This window comes from Salvelinus namaycush, chromosome 19 (genome assembly GCF_016432855.1).
Source record: "Salvelinus namaycush isolate Seneca chromosome 19, SaNama_1.0, whole genome shotgun sequence".
Taxonomy (NCBI): domain Eukaryota; kingdom Metazoa; phylum Chordata; class Actinopteri; order Salmoniformes; family Salmonidae; genus Salvelinus; species Salvelinus namaycush.
Genome location: NC_052325.1, coordinates 15,574,542 through 15,595,450, shown reverse-complemented (window position 1 = coordinate 15,595,450; position 20,909 = coordinate 15,574,542). Strand labels below are relative to the sequence as shown.

Below are 20,909 nucleotides of genomic sequence, written 5' to 3'. Positions count from 1 at the left end.
ATTCCGGCGAATCAAAGCGGGCGGCGGTTGGGGTACGCACGATCTCCGCCCCCAAGGCTCTAAGCACATCCACCTGAGGAACACAAGACCAGATTACAGTTAGTTACATAACAAATGCCTATGCATGGACACACAGACACAAACGTACACGAGTGCACAAACACACAGCAGCCTCACCTTCTCCATGCTCATCTTCTCAGGCATGACAATGATGCAGCGATAGCCTTTAACTGCAGAGGCCAGGGCTAGACCAATACCTGCAGCACAAAGAGAGAGAGAGAGAGAGAGAGAGAGAGAGAGAGAGAGAGAGAGAGAGAGAGAGAGAGAGGACAGGTGTAAATACAGGTGTGAATAGCTGCAGGTCATGTCAGCAGTACAGACCATACTACACAACACAGGGCTACAGTGGATCCTAATGTCAAAGGTAGGCTGGGAGGTCTCAGTGACCACACCAGGCAAAACTCATTTTAAACGCACACACACGTGTACACACATTTGTACAGGCATACTCACAAACAAAAAAACAAACATAAATCCTTTGACTGGGGTGTAATCTTTCTGCTGTGAGTCACATAGCCAGTTCCACAGAGAGGGCCTTGTCTGTCTGTCTCTCTCATGCGTACCTGTGTTGCCAGAGGTGGGCTCGATGATGGTGTCTCCTGGTTTGAGGATCCCATTTCTCTCTGCATCCTCCACCATCCTTAGACTGATACGGTCCTTCACACTGCCCCCTGCGTTAAAGAACTCACACTTGGCCACTACACACACACACACACACACACACACACACACACACACACACACAGAAAGAAAGAAAGAAAAAGAGACAGGGTGGTAACATGTGTGAGGAAATGTTGAATTTTGAATATGTACTCCGCTGGCTCATGTTATCCTTTACTTAAGCGTAACAACATATGGGCAAAACAAACCAATTTAGAAAACATATTTTAATACCACAGAAAAGACTCAAACTAAAATCCCCCTATGTACAAGTTAACTATAAAGCCCCTTAACAACACAAGGGATTACAGTAGAAGTTGTCCCAGGCAGGGGGGGATCATGGGAAGAGACTGAGCCCCCATGAGCCGATTTGGAAAATGGGGGGGGGGGCGGGGGGGGTCGTCCAAAGGTCCGCACACATACCACACCCACTCTCCCTTTCACACGTACAACAGCCGATTGGCACAGATTCCAAACTGCCCCAAATCCACTATGGACAGCCAAAAAGTAAATCTGAATCACGTGAAAATCCATGGAAGTACCATGGAAACAGGCCTCTTTGTCCCACTAAGCCATGTGAATCAACCAGAGATTGACTCTAAACAATCAGGCCCATAAAAAACACTCACTGGCAAGAGGGGAAAGATTTAGACGGAGGACCGTGACATGGTTCACATGCAGTGAACTCAAAACCCCCCCGACATGGAGGGTGGTACCAAACGGCACTATTATTAAGTCTAGTATTATTGTACTTTACCGGTCATTGGTCAACTGTACCAATCAGAGAAAAAACAAGGGTCTGTCTGAGCTAGCTAGTCGCCGTGCAGAATAACTGGTCTTTAACAAAAACAACAGATGCTATTAGGTAATGAAGGGAACATTTCCCTCAGAATCGACCTCCTGACTTCCCAAGACTTCCCAAACCTTGTGACTGTCACAATCCTGCCTAGTGGCACCTGATACAAGACCTTGCCCCTCTCCTGCCACCCCTCCCACCCCACCTTGCTACAGTGGCCCTCAGAAGGTCACCTATTCCCACAGAGCAGAGGGTCTTTCAGGTGACCATACCCCCCTCCACCCAGAGTGGACTAACCTACTTCAGACAAGACCCCTACCATCATACAGTGAAGCCTAGTGGACTGTAATGTCAGGAAAGGAGGCTATGTGATACCCTTACGTTTACTTTGAAGTAATGACAGTGTAACAAAGGGTAACCGTTCACAGCTAAACTGTACTACAGGAGGAGTCTAGAGAGCCTCCTCTACCTCGCTCTTGCACTCTTCTTTGGTCAATTATTTCATTCTCCCTCACTTCTATTTTATCCCTCTCTTCATTGCCATGTACCCATTTCTTTCTCCATCTCCTTCTCCCTCTCTCCATTTCTCCTAACCCTCGCTCCTTCCTCTCTCTCGATCCCTCCCTCTTTGTCATGTCCTCTACTACTGGATTTATGCTTTAAAACATAGAACTGCTCTGGGGAAGACAGCTGATCGCCCACAATGTGTAAATCAAACACACTCACAGTTTTTTTGGGGGGGGGACAGAAAATGTGAGTTAAAAATGACACAGCCAGATAAGTTACTGTATTTCCATCATGTTGACACAAACAAGGAAGTGCAAATACAGACATTGCCTTTATCTGGTTGTCTTTTGGCTAGTGTCAATATGCTTAGTGGGTGCCATGCTGTGTGTGTTGACTGTGTGTCATGCCTTCAAGGTTGACTGTGTGTGTCATAACATGACTGTGTGTGTATGTGTAAATACTCACAGAGTTCACACTTAAGGCCAAAGGCTTTGGGGATCTTGTTCATGCGGACCAGAGGTGTGTCTCCGATCTTCCCGAGGATGTTGGGTAGAATGCTGGGGGCTTCAGTCCTGAGAGGAGGGTATGGGATGGAGACCCAGTTAATTAATATACACAGAAAATCATTCCCAAATAGCCAAGGAAACAAGGCAACAAAAACAAATCAAATTAAATTGTATTTGTCACATGCTCTGTAAACATGGGTATATTTGCTCCAAAGTACACTATATATAAAAAGGTATGTGGACACCACTTCAAATTAGTGTATTCGGCTATTTCAGCCACACCTGTTGCTGACAGGTGTATAAAATTGAGCACTCTGCCATGCAATCTCCAAGGACAAACATTGGCAGTAGAATGGCCTTACTAAAGAGCTCAGTGACTTTCAACGTGGCACCGTCATAGGATGCTACCTTTCCAACAAGTTAGTTCGTCAAACTTCTGGGCTGCTAGAGCTGCCCCGGTCAACTGTAAGTGCTGTTATTGTGAAGACGAAACATCTAGGAGCAACAACGGCTCAGCCGCGAAGTGGTAAGCCACACAAGAGGACCGCTAACGTCAGCACAAGAACTGTTCGTCAGGAGCTTCATAAAATTGTTTTCCATGTCCGAGCAGCCGCACACAAGCCTAAGATCACCATGAGCAATGCCAAGTGTCGGCTGGAGTGATATAAAGCTCGCTGCCATTGGACTCTGGAGCAGTGGAAACGAGTTCTCTGGAGTGATGAATCACGCTTCACCATCTGGCAGTCCCTCGGACTAATCTGGGTTTGACGGAGGCTAGGAGAACGTTACCTGCCCCAATGCATAGTGCCAACTGTAAAGTTTGGTGGAGGAGGAATAATAGTCTGGGGCTGCTTTTCATGGTCCGGGCCCCTTAGTTCCAGTGAAGGGAAACTTTAACACTACAGAATAAAATTACATTCTAGACGATTCTGTGCTTCTGACTGTGGCAACAGTTTGGGGAAGGCCCTTTCCTGTTTCAGCAGGACAATGCCCCCATGCACAGAGTGAGGTTTTGTCAAGATCAGTATGGAAGAACTTGACTGGCCTGCACAGAGCCCTGACCTCAACCCCATCGAGCACCTTTGGGATGAATTGGAACGCCGACTGCGAGCCAAGCTTAATCGCCCAACATCAGTGCCCGACCTCATTAATGCTCTTGTGGCTGAATGGAAGCAAGTCCCCGCAGCAATGTTCCAACGTCTAGTGGAAAGCCTTCCCAGAAAAGTAGAGGCTGTTTTAGCAGCAAAGGGGGAACTAACTCCATATTAATGCCAATGGTTTTGGAATGAGATGTTTGACGAGCAGGTGTCCATATACTTTTGGTCATGTAGTGTATCTTCTTGAATGTTGTTACAGTTTTGTAATTTGGAAACTTGTGTAACTTGGCTACTTTTGTAACGGGGTAACCTCTGTATCATGACATCTTTGGGACAGAGTTTTGTAACATGGTACTGTAGCCTATGGATTCTGTTTGTCAGTGAGACAAACACGCCTGTGCATGTGGCAGGCAGCACTGAGTTGTTGATGCCTTATATAACAACTTACATTTATTGAGTGGAGAGACTACAGTGTCAAACAGCCAGACTGTGCCAGAGAAATGCACACGCACATACCCTTTTCCCTAGGCCAAAATGCCAGCTCACTTCAGTGTTGCTGGAAACAATCCTAAAATTGCCATGTCATGGTGAAACACCAAACATCTTCTGCCCAACCCTTCCTCACTCCTGGGTCCTCTCTGTGGCTCTGGTCCTTTCAGGTGTGTCATTATGCAGGAAAATGGAGCCAGGCTAAATATCAAATTCTTGCAAGTCAAAACAACATGCTGCTTTTAGTGTTGTTGCTCAACCAAACGAGAAACATAAAAGCACATGGGGCTGGGCTATCTTGCTTCTTTTTTCTCCTTTCAAGTGAAGCAAGCTGGTGACTATATCTTAGCTACGCAAGGGAAATTAGTACAGTCAGTGAACTATGTAAACTATACAGTGCATTCGGAAAGTACTCAGACCCCTTGACTTTTTCCATATTTTGTTATGTTACAGACTTATTCTAAAATGGATTAAATAAAATAAAAATCCTCATCAATCTACACACAATACCCCATAATGACAAAGCAAAAACAAGTTTATATAAATTTTTGCAAATGTATTAAAAATATAAAACACATATCTTATTTACATAAATATTCAGACCCTTTGCTATGAGACTCAAAATTGAGCTCAAGTGCATCCTGTTTCCACTGATCATCCTTGAGAAGTTTCTACAACTTGCTTGGAGTCCATCTGTGGTAAATTCAATTTAATTGACATGATTTAGAAAGGCACTCCTGTCTATAAGGTCCCATAGTTGACAGTGCATGTCAGAGCAAAAACCAAGCCATGAGGTCGAAGGAATTGTCCGTAGAGTTCCGATATCTGGGGAAGGGTACCAAAACATTTCTGCAGCATTGAAGATCCCCAAGAACACAGTGGCCTCCATCATTCATAAATGAAGAAGTTTGGAACCACCAAGACTCTTCTTAGAGCTGGGCGCCCGGTCAAACTGAGCAATTGGGGGAGAAGGGCCTTGGTCAGGGAGGTGACCAAGAACCCAATTGTCACATTTGACAGAGCTCCAGAGTTCCTCTGTGGAGGTGGGATAACTTTCCAGGAGGACAACCATCTCTGCAGCACTCCACCAATCAGGCCTTTATGGTAGAGTGGCCAGACTGAAGCCCTTCCTCAGTAAAAGACACATGACAGCCCGCTTGGAGTTTGCCAAAAGGCACCTAAAGGACTCAGACCATGACACACAAGATTCTCTGGTCTGATGAAACCAAGATTGAACTCTTTGGCCTGAATGCCAAGCGTCACGTCATGAGGAAGCCTGGCACCATCCCTACAGTGAAGCATGCTGGTGGCAGCATCATGCTGTGGGGATTGTTTTCAGTGGCAGGGACTGGGAGACTAGTTAGGATCGAGAGAAAGATGAACGGAGCAAAGTACAGAGAGATCCTTGATGAAGTCCTGAGCACTCTGGAGCAGGTTCTCAGACTGGGGTGAAGGTTCACCTTTCAACAGGACAACGACCCTAAGCACGCAGCCAAGACAACACAGGAGTGGCTTCGGGACAAGTCTCTGAATGTCCTTGAGTGGCCCAGCCAGAGCCTGGACTTGAACATCTCTGGAGAGACCTGAAAATAGCTGTGCAGCGACGCTCCCCATCCAACCTGACAGAGTTTGAGAGGATCTGCAGAGTAGAATGGGAGAAACTCCCCAAATACAGGTGTGCCAAGCTTGTAGCATCATACCCAAGAAGACTTTAGCCTGTAATCGCTGCCAAAGGTGCTTTAACAAAGTACTGAGTAAATGGTCTGAATCCTGTAAATATGATATTTCAGTTTCTTACTTTGAATACAATCTCTGAAAAACTGTTTTAGCTTTGTCATTATGGGGTATTGTTTGTAGATTGATGAGGAAAACATTTGTTTTTATCCATTTTAGAATAAGGCTGTAACGTAACTAAATGTGGAAAAAGTCAACGGGTCTGAATAGTTTCCGAATGCACTGTATGTGTTCAAAGAGGCGGGTGGATCAGCAGAATATGTGGAAATACTGTGGTTCTGCTATGGAGATGTGACTCACAGTTCAGAGTGGCAGTGAGGGGAATCTACAGAAGACCCGCCCAGTTTCCAAGTGCATTTGCTGGGCAAGTCAGGACGGATCCACTGCCTCTCCTGCACGCCTGCGGCTGCCTTCTCTAGATCGTTCTTCCCCTCGTGCCCGTTCACATGGACCGACCCAATCTGGGCCTTATGGCCAGCACTGTCCCCGTTCACTTGAGCCGATCCATTAATGGAGAGCTTGTGGCCGTTCAACATGGCTTCTCCATTGACCTTGCACCCCCCTTTCAAAATGTCAGCCACTCCTTTGGCTTGCGTGTTGCTGAGCTTGGCTGCGTTGGGGCAGACGGAGGGCTCGGCGCCCACAGAGTCTGTGCTGGAGAGAACCGACGACATGGCTCACCTGAGAGAGAGAGGACGGAGAGAGAGGAGACAAATAGTATCTGACAGATTATCAAATTATTGTAGTAAAATGTACTACCCTTCTCAGCTAATATGCAGATCTATAAAAAAGAACACACACCCAATGTGGTTACATTCTGGTTATTTATACATTATTACCATTCCTGTCCTTACATAACAAGGGACAAGCCAGGATATGTTCAGGTGAATACTGCCAGGGAGAATGCTCCCTCAACAGGCCTACACACTGCAACCCAGACTTTCACACAGGTAGCCTACATAGGCTACACACTGCAGAGACTAGAGCGTAAAGCACGAAACCTCGGTCTCTGCAGTTGGGTCTCTTTTTAAAAAGGGCTGATTAGCCTAGCTCTGCATACACAGACACACACTACTTATCCTGATTACTCTATTGGATAACAAAGACAACTCTCCCTTTCTGTACTGCTTGAACAGATAAGCAAAGCACTTTTGAAATAGCAGTCTTCTCAGGGATTGCAGGTGGGAACGATCGTGTAGAAAGCCTAACAGGTCAAAATGGACGAAATGTACAGCAACTTTGACCAAACAAAGGTCTAATGTGGGAAACAATGCTCTGTCCAGGGTTCATTTGTAAATTCTGTTCATACTCAGCTGGATTGGCCATCTGTATTCAAGAGCACTAAAACAAGCAAAACTCAACTGTATCATTTTAAGGCTCTTGCATTTCTGAATGTTTTAAAATCCTTAAAATCTTATTCTGGTGACATGATGATCAATGATCAACTGCAGTTTTGACAAATAAAAACATTCTTCCTCTTATCCATAATATTTTAATGTACAGTCGTGGCCAAAAGTTTTGAGAATGACACAAATATACATTTTCACAAAGTCTGCTGCCTCAGTTTGTATGATGGCAATTTGCATTTACTGCAGAATGTTATGAAGAGTGATCAGATGAATTGCAATTAATTGCAAAGTCCCTCTTTGCCATGCGAATGAACTGAATCCCCAAAAAACATTTCCACTGCATTTCAGCCCTGCCACAAAAGGACCAGCTGACATCATGTCAGTGATTCTCTCGTTAATACAGGTGTGAGTGTTGACGAGGACAAGGCTGGAGATCACTCTGTCATGCTGATTGAGTTCGAATAACAGACTGGAAGCTTCAAAAGGAGGGTGGTGCTTGGAATCATTGTTCTTCCTCTCAGCCATGGTTACCTGCAAGGAAACATGTGCTGTCATCATTGCTTTGCACAAAAAGGGCTTCACAGGCAAGGATATTGCTGCCAGTAAGATTGCACCTAAATCAACCATTTATCGGATCATCAAGAACTTCAAGGAGAGCGGTTCAATTGTTGTTAAGAAGGCTTCAGGGCGCCCAAGAAAGTCCAGCAAGCTCCAGGACCGTCTCCTAAAGTTGATTCAGCTGCGAGATCGGGGCACCATCAGTACAGAGCTTGCTCAGGAATGGCAGCAGGCAGGTGTGAGTGCATCTGCACGCACAGTGAGGCGAAGACTTTTGGAGGATGGCCTGGTGTCAAGAAGGGCAGCAAAGAAGCCACTTCTCTCCAGGAAAAACATCGGGGACAGACTGATATTCTGCAAAAGGTACAGGGATTGGACTGCTGAGGACTGGGGTAAAGTCACTTTCTCTGATCAATCCCCTTTCCGATTGTTTGGGGCCTCCGGAAAAAAGGTTGTCCAGAGAAGACAAGGTGAACGCTAACATCAGTCCTGTGTCATACCAAAAGTAAAGCATCCTGAGACCATTCATGTATGGGGTTGCTTCTCAGCCAAGGGAGTGGGCTCACTCACAATTTTGCCTAAGAACACAGCCATGAATAAAGAATGGTACCAACACATCCTCCGAGAGCAACTTCCAGGAACAGTTTGGTGACGAACAATGCCTTTTCCAGCATGATGGAGCCCCTTGCCATAAGGCAAGTGATAACTAAGTGGCTCGGGGAACAAAACATCGATATTTTGGGTCCATGGCCAGGAAACTCCCCAGACCTTAATCCCATTGAGAACTTGTGGTCAATCCTCAAGAAGCGGGTGGACAAACAAAAACCCACAAATTCTGACAAACTCCAAGCATTGATTATGCAAGAATGGGCTGCCATTAGTCAGGATGTGGCCCAGAAGTTAATTGACAGCATGCCAGGGCGGATTGCAGAGGTCTTGAAAAAGAAGGGTCAACAGTGCAAATATTGACTCTTTGCATCAACTTCATATAATTGTCAATAAAAGCCTTTGACACTTATGAAATTATTGTAAATATACTTCAGTATTCCATAGTATCATCTGACAAAAATATCTAAAGACACTGAAGCAGCAAACTTTGTGAAAATTAATATTTGTGTCATTCTCAAAACTTTTGATCACGACTGTAGACTAGCCTATCTGCAGAGCCTACCCACACTGTATCTGTGAGCTGTTGGCTAGAGCACATATGCCAAGACCAGAGTAGACACATTTACTATTTAACTCAACAGTTTGTGACAAAACTATTGGTAGAGTTGAAAATGCGATGGAAACACATTGAACATTCGATTTTTATTTGGTTCATGAAAAAGTACATTTTATGTGCACTACATCATCACACTAGAGGTCGACCGATTAATCGGAATGGCCGATTCATAACAATCGGTAATCTACATTTTTGGACACCGATTGTGGCCGATTACATTGCACTCCACGAGGAGACTGCGTGGCAGGCTGACTACCTGTTACGCAAGTGCAGCAAGAAGCCAAGGTAAGTTGCTAGCTAGCATTAAACGTATCTTATAAAAAACAATCAATCTTAACATAATCACTAGTTAAACTAGTAATATCATCAACCATGTGTAGTTATCTAGCTTGTCCAGCATTGCATATAATCGATGCGGTGCCTGTGAATTTCTCATCGAATCACAGCCTACTTCGCCAAACGGGTGATGCTTTAACAAGCGCATTCGCGAAAAAAGCACTGTCGTTGCACCAATGTACCTAACCATAAACATCAACGCCTTTCTTCAAAATCAATACACAAGTATATATTCTTAAACCTACATATTTAGTTAATATTGCCTGCTAACATGAATTTATTTTAACTAAGGAAATTGTGTCACTTCTCTTGCGTTCCGTGCAAGCAGAGTCAGGGTATATGCAGCAGTTTGGGCTGCCTGGCTCGTTGCGAACTGTGTGAAGACCATTTCTTCCTAACAAAGACCGTAATTAATTTGCCAGAATTGTACATAATTATGACATAACATTGAAGGTTGTGCAATGTAACAGCAATATTTAGACTTAAGGATGCCACCCGTTAGATAAAATACGGAACGGTTCCGTATTTCACTGAAATAAACGTTTTGTTTTCAAAATTATCGTTTACGGATTTGACCATATTAATGACCTAAGGCTCGTATTTCTGTGTGTTATTAAGTTATAATTAAGTCTATGATTTGATATCTGATACAGCAGTCTGACTGAGCAGTGGTAGGCAGCAGCAGGCTCGTAAGCATTCATTCAAACAGCACTTTCCTGCATTTGTCAGCAGCTCTTCGCCGTGCTTCAAGCATTGAGCTGTTTATGACTTCAAGCCTATCAACTCCCGAGATTAGGCTGGTGTAACCGATGTGAAATGGCTAGCTAGTTAGCGGGGTGCGCACTAATAGCGTTTCAATCGGTGATGTCACTCGCTCTGAGACCTTGAAGTAGTTGTTCCCCTTGCTCTGCAAGGGCCGTGGCTTTTGTGGAGCGATGGGTAACGATGCTTCGAGGGTGGCTGTTGACGATGTGTCCCTGGTTCAAGCCCAGGTAGGGGAGAGGAGAGGGACGGAAGCTGTACTGTTACACTGGCAATACTATAGTGCTTATAAGAACATCCAATAGTCAAAAGGTATATGAAATACGAATGGTATAGAGAGAAATTGTCCTATAATTCCTATAATAACTACAACCTAAAACTTCTTACCTGGGAATATTGAAGACTCATGTTAAAATGAACCACCAGCTTTCATATGGTCTCATGTTCTGAGCAAGGAACTTAAACGTTTGCTTTTTTACATGGCACATATTGCATTTTTACTTTCTTCTCCAACACTTTGTTTTTGCATTATTTAAACCAAATTGAACATGTTTCATTATTTATTTGAGGCTAAATTGATTATATTGATCTATTATATTAAGTTAAAATAAAAGTGTTCATTCAGTATTGTTGTAATTGTCGTTATTAAAAAATGAATTAATAAAAAAATATATATAAAAAAAAAAAAAAAAAAAAAATATTAAAAAAAATCGGCTGATTAATCGGTATTGGCTTTTTTGGTCCTCCAATAATCGGTATCGGCGTTGAAAAATCATAAATCGGTCGACCTCTAAATCACACACTGATTTTTATCTGCAACAAGTCAGTTTGGTAGAAACACCACCGGTGGGAAAATATGCATATTTCGTTGGTGCAGATTTTAGAATATTTGCAAGAAAATCTGTCGCCAATTGGATGGAAACCTAGCCAGTGACTACGATTTTTCTCTTTAAAATGTATGCCAAACAAAAACCATTGAATTCAAAGTTTACTTATGCCTAATATAACAACTCTACGCACAAGGACTACTTCCAACAATTTACACACAAGACTTCACACAACCCTGGAAGAACTGTGTAGATGCAAAGTGTGGTAACAGAATTACAGTAAAATCTCACTCAGTTCTTTGTGTCCACGTTTTCCAAAAAACTTTGCTAAATATCTGCTCCACATTAAGATTCAAAGATGTCTGCAGAAAGAATGGTGTGTCACATGACACCTTGAGTTTGAAAAAAAAAAAAACTTTGGTTATTGAACTACAGTAAGTGAAGTGGATTTACACCCAATAAAATAATTACGGTAACAGATTTACATAACGCGTGCCTGATCTGTACTACACAGAAATGCATAATTGTGGATATGAATGTCAATCTCTTCATGATGATGTATTATGAATAGGTACACAAAGGTAGAAATATGCAATATCATCCTTTGCATTCATGGGTATTATTCTACGAACTTGCTATTATTCTAATGAGCTCAACCCCCAAACAAGAACAAATTTGGTTGGTCCAGACCAGACCAAATCTGAACCAATAGTAGATATTTATGTTTCACAAGTTTGGACATCACACTACAGCACAGTACAGCACATCACAGTGGAGTTCAGTAGAGTAGAGTACAGTATAATTCAGTAGAGTGCAGTACAATACATTATAATGTACTCTAGTGCAGTGATTCTCAACTGGTGGGTCACCACCCAAATTTGGGTCGCAGGAAGTTTTGAATGGGTCGCAGGTGTTGGAGTAAAAAAAATATATATATATATATATATATATAGTGTGTAAATTGTTTTATTTTATTAAATATTTGTTATACTCCAGTCTGAACTTAAACCAGGTAGAAAGTGTGTAGAAATGATAATGAACATACATGTTTTAATAATTTAATCTCTGAAAAATGTTTCTTCAAATCACAGTATTTTCAATATAGAGCTATTAGCAGAGCTATTTTGGTTGATTTTGTGGTTTCAAACCAGTGACTTTATTAACATTCTTCATCAAGAATATGATCAAAATGAAAGAGGTGGAAATGTTGTTCCCTTGTCATGTAATTGCTACATTTACTATCAACATAGCATTAAAAACTGTTTTCCAGATTGTACTTTGGTGATTATTTTTCGCAACAAGAAACTTGGGGTCGCGACTGAGACAACCTGGTTCAATTTGGGTCCCGAGGCAAAACCAGTTGAGAACCACTGCTCTAGTGTGATCTACTGTACTGTACTCTACTTTTCTTTACTGTACTGTGCTGTCCAAACTTGTGAAACATAGACGTCGATGATTGGTTTAGATTTGGTCTGGTCACCAATCATGGACGTGGTTGTTTGGGCCAAATACAGGCCGTCAGTGGACGTTGAACCACGGTCCGGCCCAAAAATCAATGAAATCACAGCCAGAGCGGACTGACAAAATGTAAACTACTTTTCAACGTCCATGGACGTCCAGTGTCGGTCAGTGCTCAGTAGGTGCGGATGATGGTTACAGTAAATGGAAAGTGAGGGGGCTCATGGGTTGGGTAGGTGTTAGTACGAGCCGGGAGAGGTGACATTGAAGAGAGGAGGAGGGGTTGTCCAGACTGTTTTCAGAGAAAGAAAACAGTTATGAGCTGAACATAACAGTATGCCAGTGGAAGGGAGTAGCAAGTGACCCAACTGTGACTACTATGATATCCCATTGTAGCCAATTCAATTGCAGTAAGATAATTACGAGTTTTAATCACTTAATAATTCATAAACAAAACATGATATAAGTAAAAACACTATAACTAATTGGTAGGTCTACCTTTACTTGCTACTTCTATGAACTTGTATTATCCTCCCTCCTCATGAGGGAGAGAAATTAGAAAATACACTGCTCAAAAAAATAAAGGGAACACTAAAATAACACATCCTAGATCTGAATGAATGAAATATTCTTATTAAATACTTTTTTCTTTACATAGTTGAATGTGCTGACAACAAAATCACACAAAAATGATCAATGGAAATCAAATTTATCAACCCATGGAGGTCTGGATTTGGAGTCACACTCAAAATTAAAGTGGAAAACCACACTACAGGCTGATCCAACTTTGATGTAATGTCCTTAAAACAAGTCAAAATGAGGCTCAGTAGTGTGTGTGGCCTCCACGTGCCTGTATGACCTCCCTACAATTCCTGGGCATGCTCCTGATGAGGTGGTGGATGGTCTCCTGAGGGATCTCCTCCCAGACCTGGACTAAAGCATCCGCCAACTCCTGGACAGTCTGTGGTGCAACGTAGCGTTGGTGGATGGAGCGAGACATGATGTCCCAGATGTGCTCAATTGGATTCAGGTCTGGGGAACGGGCGGGCCAGTCCATAGCATCAATGCCTTCCTCTTGAAGGAACTGCTGACACACTCCAGCCACATGAGGTCTAGCATTGTCTTGCATTAGGAGGAACCCAGGGCCAACCGCACCAGCATATGGTCTCACAAGGGTTCTGAGGATCTCATCTCGGTACCTAATGGCAGTCAGGCTACCTCTGGCGAGCACATGGAGGGCTGTGCGGCCCCCCAAAGAAATGCCACCCCACACCATGACTGACCCACCGCCAAACCGGTCATGCTGGAGGATGTTGCAGGCAGCAGAGCGTTCTCCACGGCGTCTCCAGACTCTGTCACATGTGCTCAGTGTGAACCTGCTTTCATCTGTGAAGAGCACAGGGCGCCAGTGGCGAATTTGCCAATCTTGGTGTTCTCTGGCAAATGCCAAACGTCCTGCACGGTGTTGGGCTGTAAGCCCAACCCCCACCTGTGGACGTCGGGCCCTCATACCACCCTCATGGAGTCTGTTTCTGACCGTTTGAGCAGACACATGCACATTTGTGGCCTGCTGGAGGTCATTTTGCAGGGCTCTGCAGTGCTCCTCCTGCTCCTCCTTGCACAAAGGTGGAGGTAGCGGTCCTGCTGCTGGGTTGTTGCCCTCCTACGGCCTCCTCCACGTCTCCTGATGTACTGGCTTGTCTCCTGGTAGCGCCTCCATGCTCTGGACACTACGCTGACAGACACAGCAAACCTTCTTGCCACAGCTCGCATTGATGTGCCATCCTGGATGAGCTGCACTACCTGAGCCACTTGTGTGGGTTGTAGACTCCGTCTCATGCTACCACTAGAGTGAAAGCACCGCCAGCATTCAAAAGTGACCAAAACATCAGCCAGGAAGCATAGGAACTGAGAAGTGGTCTGTGGTCACCACCTGCAGAACCACTCCTTTATTGGGGGTGTCTTGCTAATTGCCTATAATTTCCACCTGTTGTCTATTCCATTTGCACAACAGCATGTGAAATTTATTGTCAATCAGTGTTGCTTCCTAAGTGGACAGTTTGATTTCACAGAAGTGTGATTGACTTGGAGTTACATTGTGTTGTTAAAGTGTTCCCTTTATTTTTTTGAGCAGTGTATATTAACGATAAGTGGTGTTTTGGTAAAATAATTACAAGGCAATGTTTCTTAACCTCTTGACGCTAGGGGTCAGATTATTATTATTATTTTTTTTTAATAACGTTCCCAAGGTAAATTGACTATTTCTCAGGTCCAGATCGTAGAATATGCATATAGTTTACAGATTAGGATAGAAAACATTCCAAAGTTTCCAAAACTATCAAAATATTGTCTGTGAGTATAACAAAACTGATTCTGCAGGCGAAAACCTGAGGAATTCTAACCCGGAAGTGAATAAAAAATAAAAAAATTAATCTGTGTTTCCTTGCCCGTCTTTCTTCCATTTAAAAGGGTATCAACCAGATTCCTTTTCCAATGTCTTCCTCAGGCTGTGACCAGGCTTTAGACATAGTTTCAGGCTTTTATTTTGACAAATGAGCGAGATGTTGCAACGTAGTCAGGTGTCCTTTGATTAGTTCCTGCACACGAGAAGGGTAGCTCTCCATTTTCTTTCTCTCTTTTATTGAATAGGTTACGGTCCGGTTGAAATATTATCGTTTATGTTTGTTAAAAACAACCTGAGGATTGATTATAAAAAACATTTGACATGTTTCTACAACCATTACGGATACTTTTTGGAATTTTCGTTGAACAGAATGAGGCTTTGGTTTTCTGAACATAACGCGCAACCCAAATGCCGTTTTTTTGTTATAAAAGTAATATTTATCGAACAAAAATAACATTTATTGTGTAACTGGGAGTCTCGTGAGTGCAAACATCCGAAAATTATCAAAGGTAAGCGATTAATTTTATTGCTTTTCTGACTTTCGTGACCATGGTAATTTGGGGCTAGCTGTTCTAGCATTGATTGATACACTCACAAAAGCTTGGATTGCTTTCGCTGCAAAGCATATTTTCAAAATCTGACACGATAGGTGGATTAACAACAAGCTACGCTGTGTTTTGGTATATTTCACTTGTGATTGCATGATTATAAATATTTTTAGTAATATTTTGCGCCCTGCAATTCAGCGGTTGTTTAGGAAAATAATCCCGTAGCGTAGAGAAGTTAAACATAGAGAAGGCAAATAATTTCTCCAGAACTAAATATAGAAGTATTGATATTAGTTGACGGGGTCTTTTGGTGTATTTCTAATATCTTTTAAGATGTTTTCTTGACCAGAAATCAAAGACTTTACTTATGACAAAAACATTTTTTATGGAAAATGGATCTATGCCTTAATTTCTCTAAAATATACTCTTAGCTTTATTTGACACCCAATTTGATATACTCCTATGAACTTGACATTGGTGCTCATGGGTCCTTTTACATGGAAATGACAATAGGCACACACAGTCTGTATCCATCAACTCTAAAAGCAGCTGTTAATGAGTGCTAAGGGAAAGGAACACACACACCTGCCCGGCACACACTGATTGGCTGGTTACATGATGATGATGATGATGATGATGATGCAGACCAGCTCACACAGACAACAACTGCATAAGAAGCAACAGTGTTTACCTTTTCCAAGACTGTGTACTTCAGTATGAGGCTGCAACGAGCACACCCAGGAAACTTAAACATTCTGAGCTTTAGTTACTGCCACTGATGCTGGCGAGGCCAACACAGCAACACCACACACACTACCTTTTACTACAGCTACTATTAATACCCTAGGTGTGCTCTTTTGAATACCTCTATAAAGCAGGGATGTTGGTGTTTGGCCCTGCAAGACAGCCCCCAACAACAGCTGGGGCTGTGGGGAGAGAGAGACCACATGGGGATATGAGTGTCCATGTGCTGTAACAAATACTGAGTGGGAGAACACACAGTCTGCAGAAACAGATACTGCCCATTCCAATGTATGTGATGCAGGGCTCTACAGTGCTACCATTTTGGTTGCATATGCTCCTAAACATTTTGCTGTGCTACCTGGAATTTTTATTTGGAAGCACTCTTGCTCCTAGGAGAAAGAATCACGCCAATAATAATTTTCCAAACGATTACTTCGCTGCACTGCAGCCTCTGAGTGCCATAGAAAATACACTGAGGGCAGATTCTTGACAGTCATGCTTGAACCATTACTGCAGGGAAAACAGTTTATATAAAACTGTTCAAATGTTATAACCCAGATTAGTTATTTTCTTTCTATCGCATATTGGGGGGGGCCGCATTTTAACTTTCATAAACAATGTTGCAGGCAGTTCATGAGCCGTTTACCTTGTTCAGTCATGTTACAGCATTAGCTAGCTAGCTAACAACCTGGTAACCACAGATGGATGTTATTATAATCTTGATTGATCATGTCAACATCATACTTTCAAAATTTTAGATAATAATGACTGCTTGTCCAGTTTACTATGAATCACGTCGACAATCTACTGGCAAATCCTTTTCAAACCAAGTCATATGAAGAGAAATTATAGATAAAGCGTATCAGTGCTCATCGGCCATAAACATTACACAACACAATCTGAATTCATCATTGAGGGGCCGCAGTGGATTGCGGGGCTGCGTACCCATCCATCCATGAAGTCTGAGCCGGTCCTAGCCTTTTGGGGGCCCTAGGCTACATTTTGTCGAGTGCCCTGCACGCTCTCTCCTTGCAAGCAAAACATTTTAGCGGTCCCCCTCTTGACAGTGAAGAGAATTGATCCGTGGCCTACAAAAGAGGGGCCACCAGTTGCCCATCCCTGCTATAGGTAAACTGATAGGGCTTTCTGAATATTCAAGTAAGCCTATGCAGACTAATTGACATATTACACATTTTTCCAAGGATCATATTAGTTTTTTTATTGTACCTATTTAAACCTTATTTTACCAGGTAAGTTGACTGAACACATTCTCATTTACAGCAATGACCTGGGGAATAGATACAGGGGAGAGGGGGGATGAATGAGCCAATTGGAAGCTGGGGATGATTAGGTGGCCCTGATGGTATGAGTGCCAGATTGTGAATTTAGCCTCAATGAATAGTAATTTAGTCTGCCAGCTATATCAGATCATAAAAAAATTATGTTTTCCTACATTTATCCTACTATCTAAAGGCAAAACCAGGATGCACTGGTCTTACAGTCTACAAAGTGGGAATTAAAGCACGTAATTTCCCCCAATCCAATATACCATTTGCAAATGTAAAATGTTTCGCAATTACAGGCTACACTACCTAGCTAGTACGGATTTAATAGTGTATACATATTTCAAAAAATCTAATCAAATTGTATTTGTCACATGCGCCGAATACAACAGGTGTAGACCATACAGTGAAATGCTTACTTACAAGCCCTTACCCAACAATGCAGTTAAGAAAAATTTGTGGTAAGAAAGTATTTACTAAATTAAACTGAAGTAAAAAATAAAATAAAAATGTTTTAAAATAACAGTAGCTAGGCTATATACAGGGGGTACCGATAGAGTCAGTGTGTGGGGGCACAGGTTAGTCGAGGTAATATGTACATGTAGGTAGAGGTAAAGTGACTATGCATGGATAATAAACAGAGAGTAGTGGGGGGGGGGGGTCAATGCAAATAGTCCAGGTAGCAATTTAATTAGTTGTTCAGGAGTCTTATGGCTTGTGGGTAGAAGCTGTTAAAAAGCCTTTTGGACCTAGACTTGGCGATCCGGTACTGCTTGCCGTGTGGTAGCAGAGAGAACAGTCTATGACTAGGGTGGCTGGAGTCTTTGGTCATTTTTAGGGCTTTCCTCTGACACCGTCTGGTATAGAGGTCCTGGATGGCAGGAAGCTTGCCCCCAGTGATGTACTGGACCATACGCACTACCCTCTGTAGTGCCTTACGGTCAGAGGCCAAGCAGTTGCCATACCATTTATGATTCTAGTTATTGATTATAGGTTTAGTGTCAATCTGTTCAACAGTGGACAGACAAACCTGTGCAGACTTAACTATTAAAAAACACTTATGTAACATTAGATATAAAGATAAATTCTGACATCAAATTGATAGCTGCTATTATGTCTCCTTTCTATTGTAGGCAATACTTTTCCCCCCTCCGTCGTAGGCTACTAAATGCTATACATCTTCCATTCACCAGCATGTCAAATTATACTTTTTGTTAGGCTACAAAATTTCGTATGAGATAGATGATGCAATCGCCGCATTTTACACTGAGGAGGTTCGTTTACCTGGCCCGGGTTACCCTAGTGGGAGGAGTTTAAACCGGGTTAAAAGTGATTGCATTCGTTTTGGAACAGGGATGCGTCCCGGTCGTGAGCCAGGTGCTCCGCTCTGGCGGATAGCGAAGACGCCTAAAAACAAAAGTGACGTAATTAATTGTTTCACATGCAAAAGTGATTGCTTTTGATAAAAACGTTTTATCTGCCTTCCCAATTAAAACTAGTTTGAAGAGTCAACATTTAGTTAATGGAAAAGAGATGTATGTTTCTGGACGATGCACCATTCTGCCTTGTTGACACCATGACCAATCGGCGCAGATTACCGATTGATTTGAGAAAGGCGCTCCTCCCGCCCCACATTCGCCCGATGACTTGACAGGACATTGCCCGGTTCATCCCAAACCAGCGTAATAGGACTCCACCATTGTCCGCGTTGGCTACAGTAGGCTACTTTAGCGCGACTGATGATGCTACTGTAATGGTATTTCATCATGCTTGTTCATGTCACTCAGTTGTTTCAGATGGTCAAGTCACTCTACATGACACCACACAATCCATGAACCCTATAACATAACACTGCAATAGATTAGAAAAAGTAGGAAAGAGACAGAGCGCTATGATGTTCAAGCGCCACACGTGAGGAATGATGGAGTGTTCTGAATCAGTCAAAAAAATACTCAAAAATAAAAATTATATGGTTATTAATATCGTTCTTTGGTAGTAACATTGATGTTCACTCACCTTTGAGTCAATTAAGGTAGCTAGTGGTGATGTACCGGTATGTGATCCAATTTCAAAGATCTTTCGTAGAATGCGACTATATTAGCATTGCCAGCAGCCCAAGAGTGACAACGGTCCAATCTGATTCGAGTGTACTTGTTTGATGTGTGCGTTGATTGGCTACCGTGGGGGCTTTTGTCGGTCTTGCTCTTCTGGCTATTTTCAGAGTTTACACATTTGTCGGGCCTTTGCGCACATAAGAATCAAGATAGATCTACCAGAGATATTAGAAAAGGAGGAGATAAGAATCCATAGGTAAATGAATGGCGAAACGTTTCATGCTCCGCCCAGCAGACTGTAGACCAATCATGTTCCCGTTGTCATCTGCGTCACTCAGTTGCTAAGGGAATCGTCACGTAATCGTTTCTTAAAAAGGTATGATGCATTGTTCACATATATACTCGGAAATCCTCGACTTCCGACTTCAGTGCGTTCAAGTCAACTGGGAACTCATGGAAAAAACTATCTCCAACTGGGAAAATCGTTTAAAACGTTCATACAACTCTGAATTCCAAGTTGGAAACACTGGCATCCTGCACAACTCTGACTCTCCGACCTGAAGATCACTGACCATGATTTGACTTAGTTTTTTTTCCAGAGTTCGCAGATGTCCCAGATGTGTAGGCGGTCATTGTAAATAAGAATTTGCTCTTAACTGACTTGCCTAGTTAAATAAAGGTTATATTAAAAATAATAATAATTAAAGGCACCATGAGTTGAGAAACCTGCCTAGTATTTTCCTTTTAAGTATGTAATGTCACGATTTCAAAGCTATATGATATTACAGAGAACAAGTTAATTATCTCACATCTCTGGAAAATATTTGTAATGTTTTAGCTTCACGTTATTCATGTTAATGTTGAGATTTCAAGCTAGTGCCCAATTGACTCCCATTCACTCCTTCCAATAGAGTTTCCCATCTAATCAAAAATATCTCTGCCTGGATCTACTAAGGATTTTGGTCAGTACTATCCAGGGTCCTTGGGACGTTCCCTTAAACCCTATCCTTAACACCTACCCTTACTATAACCTTAACCATAACCTTTACCTAACCTTAACCATTTTAAAGTTCTACTTCAATGGGGTATGGATGTCCCAAAGATCCCGGATAGCAGACGTTTTCTAAGGCTAACCAGCTTCAGCTTCACATTCCAGCTCAGGCTTCATCCGTACTATAACGGTGGATATTGCTCGTCCTCCTGCTGCTAAAGCGTAAATCATAGTCCACAGACGCTGGGACACGATAGTTCGCTGTCCAATTGTGAAATACAGTAGGTACGCGGCTCTGAAACCACACCCACGAACGCGCACCTCCACACAATTCCCAACCAACGCGTCTCCAGGTATATGTCCTCTATTCATTTCAATGTGTTGACAGTTGGAGAAATTGCTTGAGCAATTGCATGGCATTTTCCTGTAAAGATGAGAAAAAATGTTGTAAAAAAAAACCAAATACAATTCCATGTTCAGATAAATAGTTAAGCAGTTAGATTAAACAACTCCATTGTAAA

The 20,909-nt window shown here is 42.6% G+C and overlaps 1 protein-coding gene across 2 annotated transcripts in view; it reads right to left on the bottom strand.

Moving 5' to 3' along the window:
• The window catches only part of LOC120064180 (cystathionine beta-synthase-like), a 28,021-nt gene extending 8,416 nt beyond the window's left edge, over positions 1-19,605 (bottom strand). The window contains exons 1-6 of one of the 2 annotated variants that reach the window (XM_039014571.1): positions 19,360-19,605; positions 6,150-6,530; positions 2,489-2,595; positions 624-758; positions 178-257; positions 1-73 (exon numbers count right to left, since the gene is read on the bottom strand). The exon at positions 1-73 is cut by the window's left edge and continues 132 nt beyond it. In XM_039014571.1, the coding sequence (XP_038870499.1) occupies positions 1-73; positions 178-257; positions 624-758; positions 2,489-2,595; positions 6,150-6,523 (769 nt within the window). In that variant the 5' untranslated portion in view covers positions 6,524-6,530; positions 19,360-19,605. The remainder of the gene's footprint in view (positions 74-177; positions 258-623; positions 759-2,488; positions 2,596-6,149; positions 6,531-19,359) is intronic. The other variant, XM_039014572.1, reaches the window with a different exon arrangement.
• Positions 19,606-20,909: the final 1,304 nt, after the last annotated feature.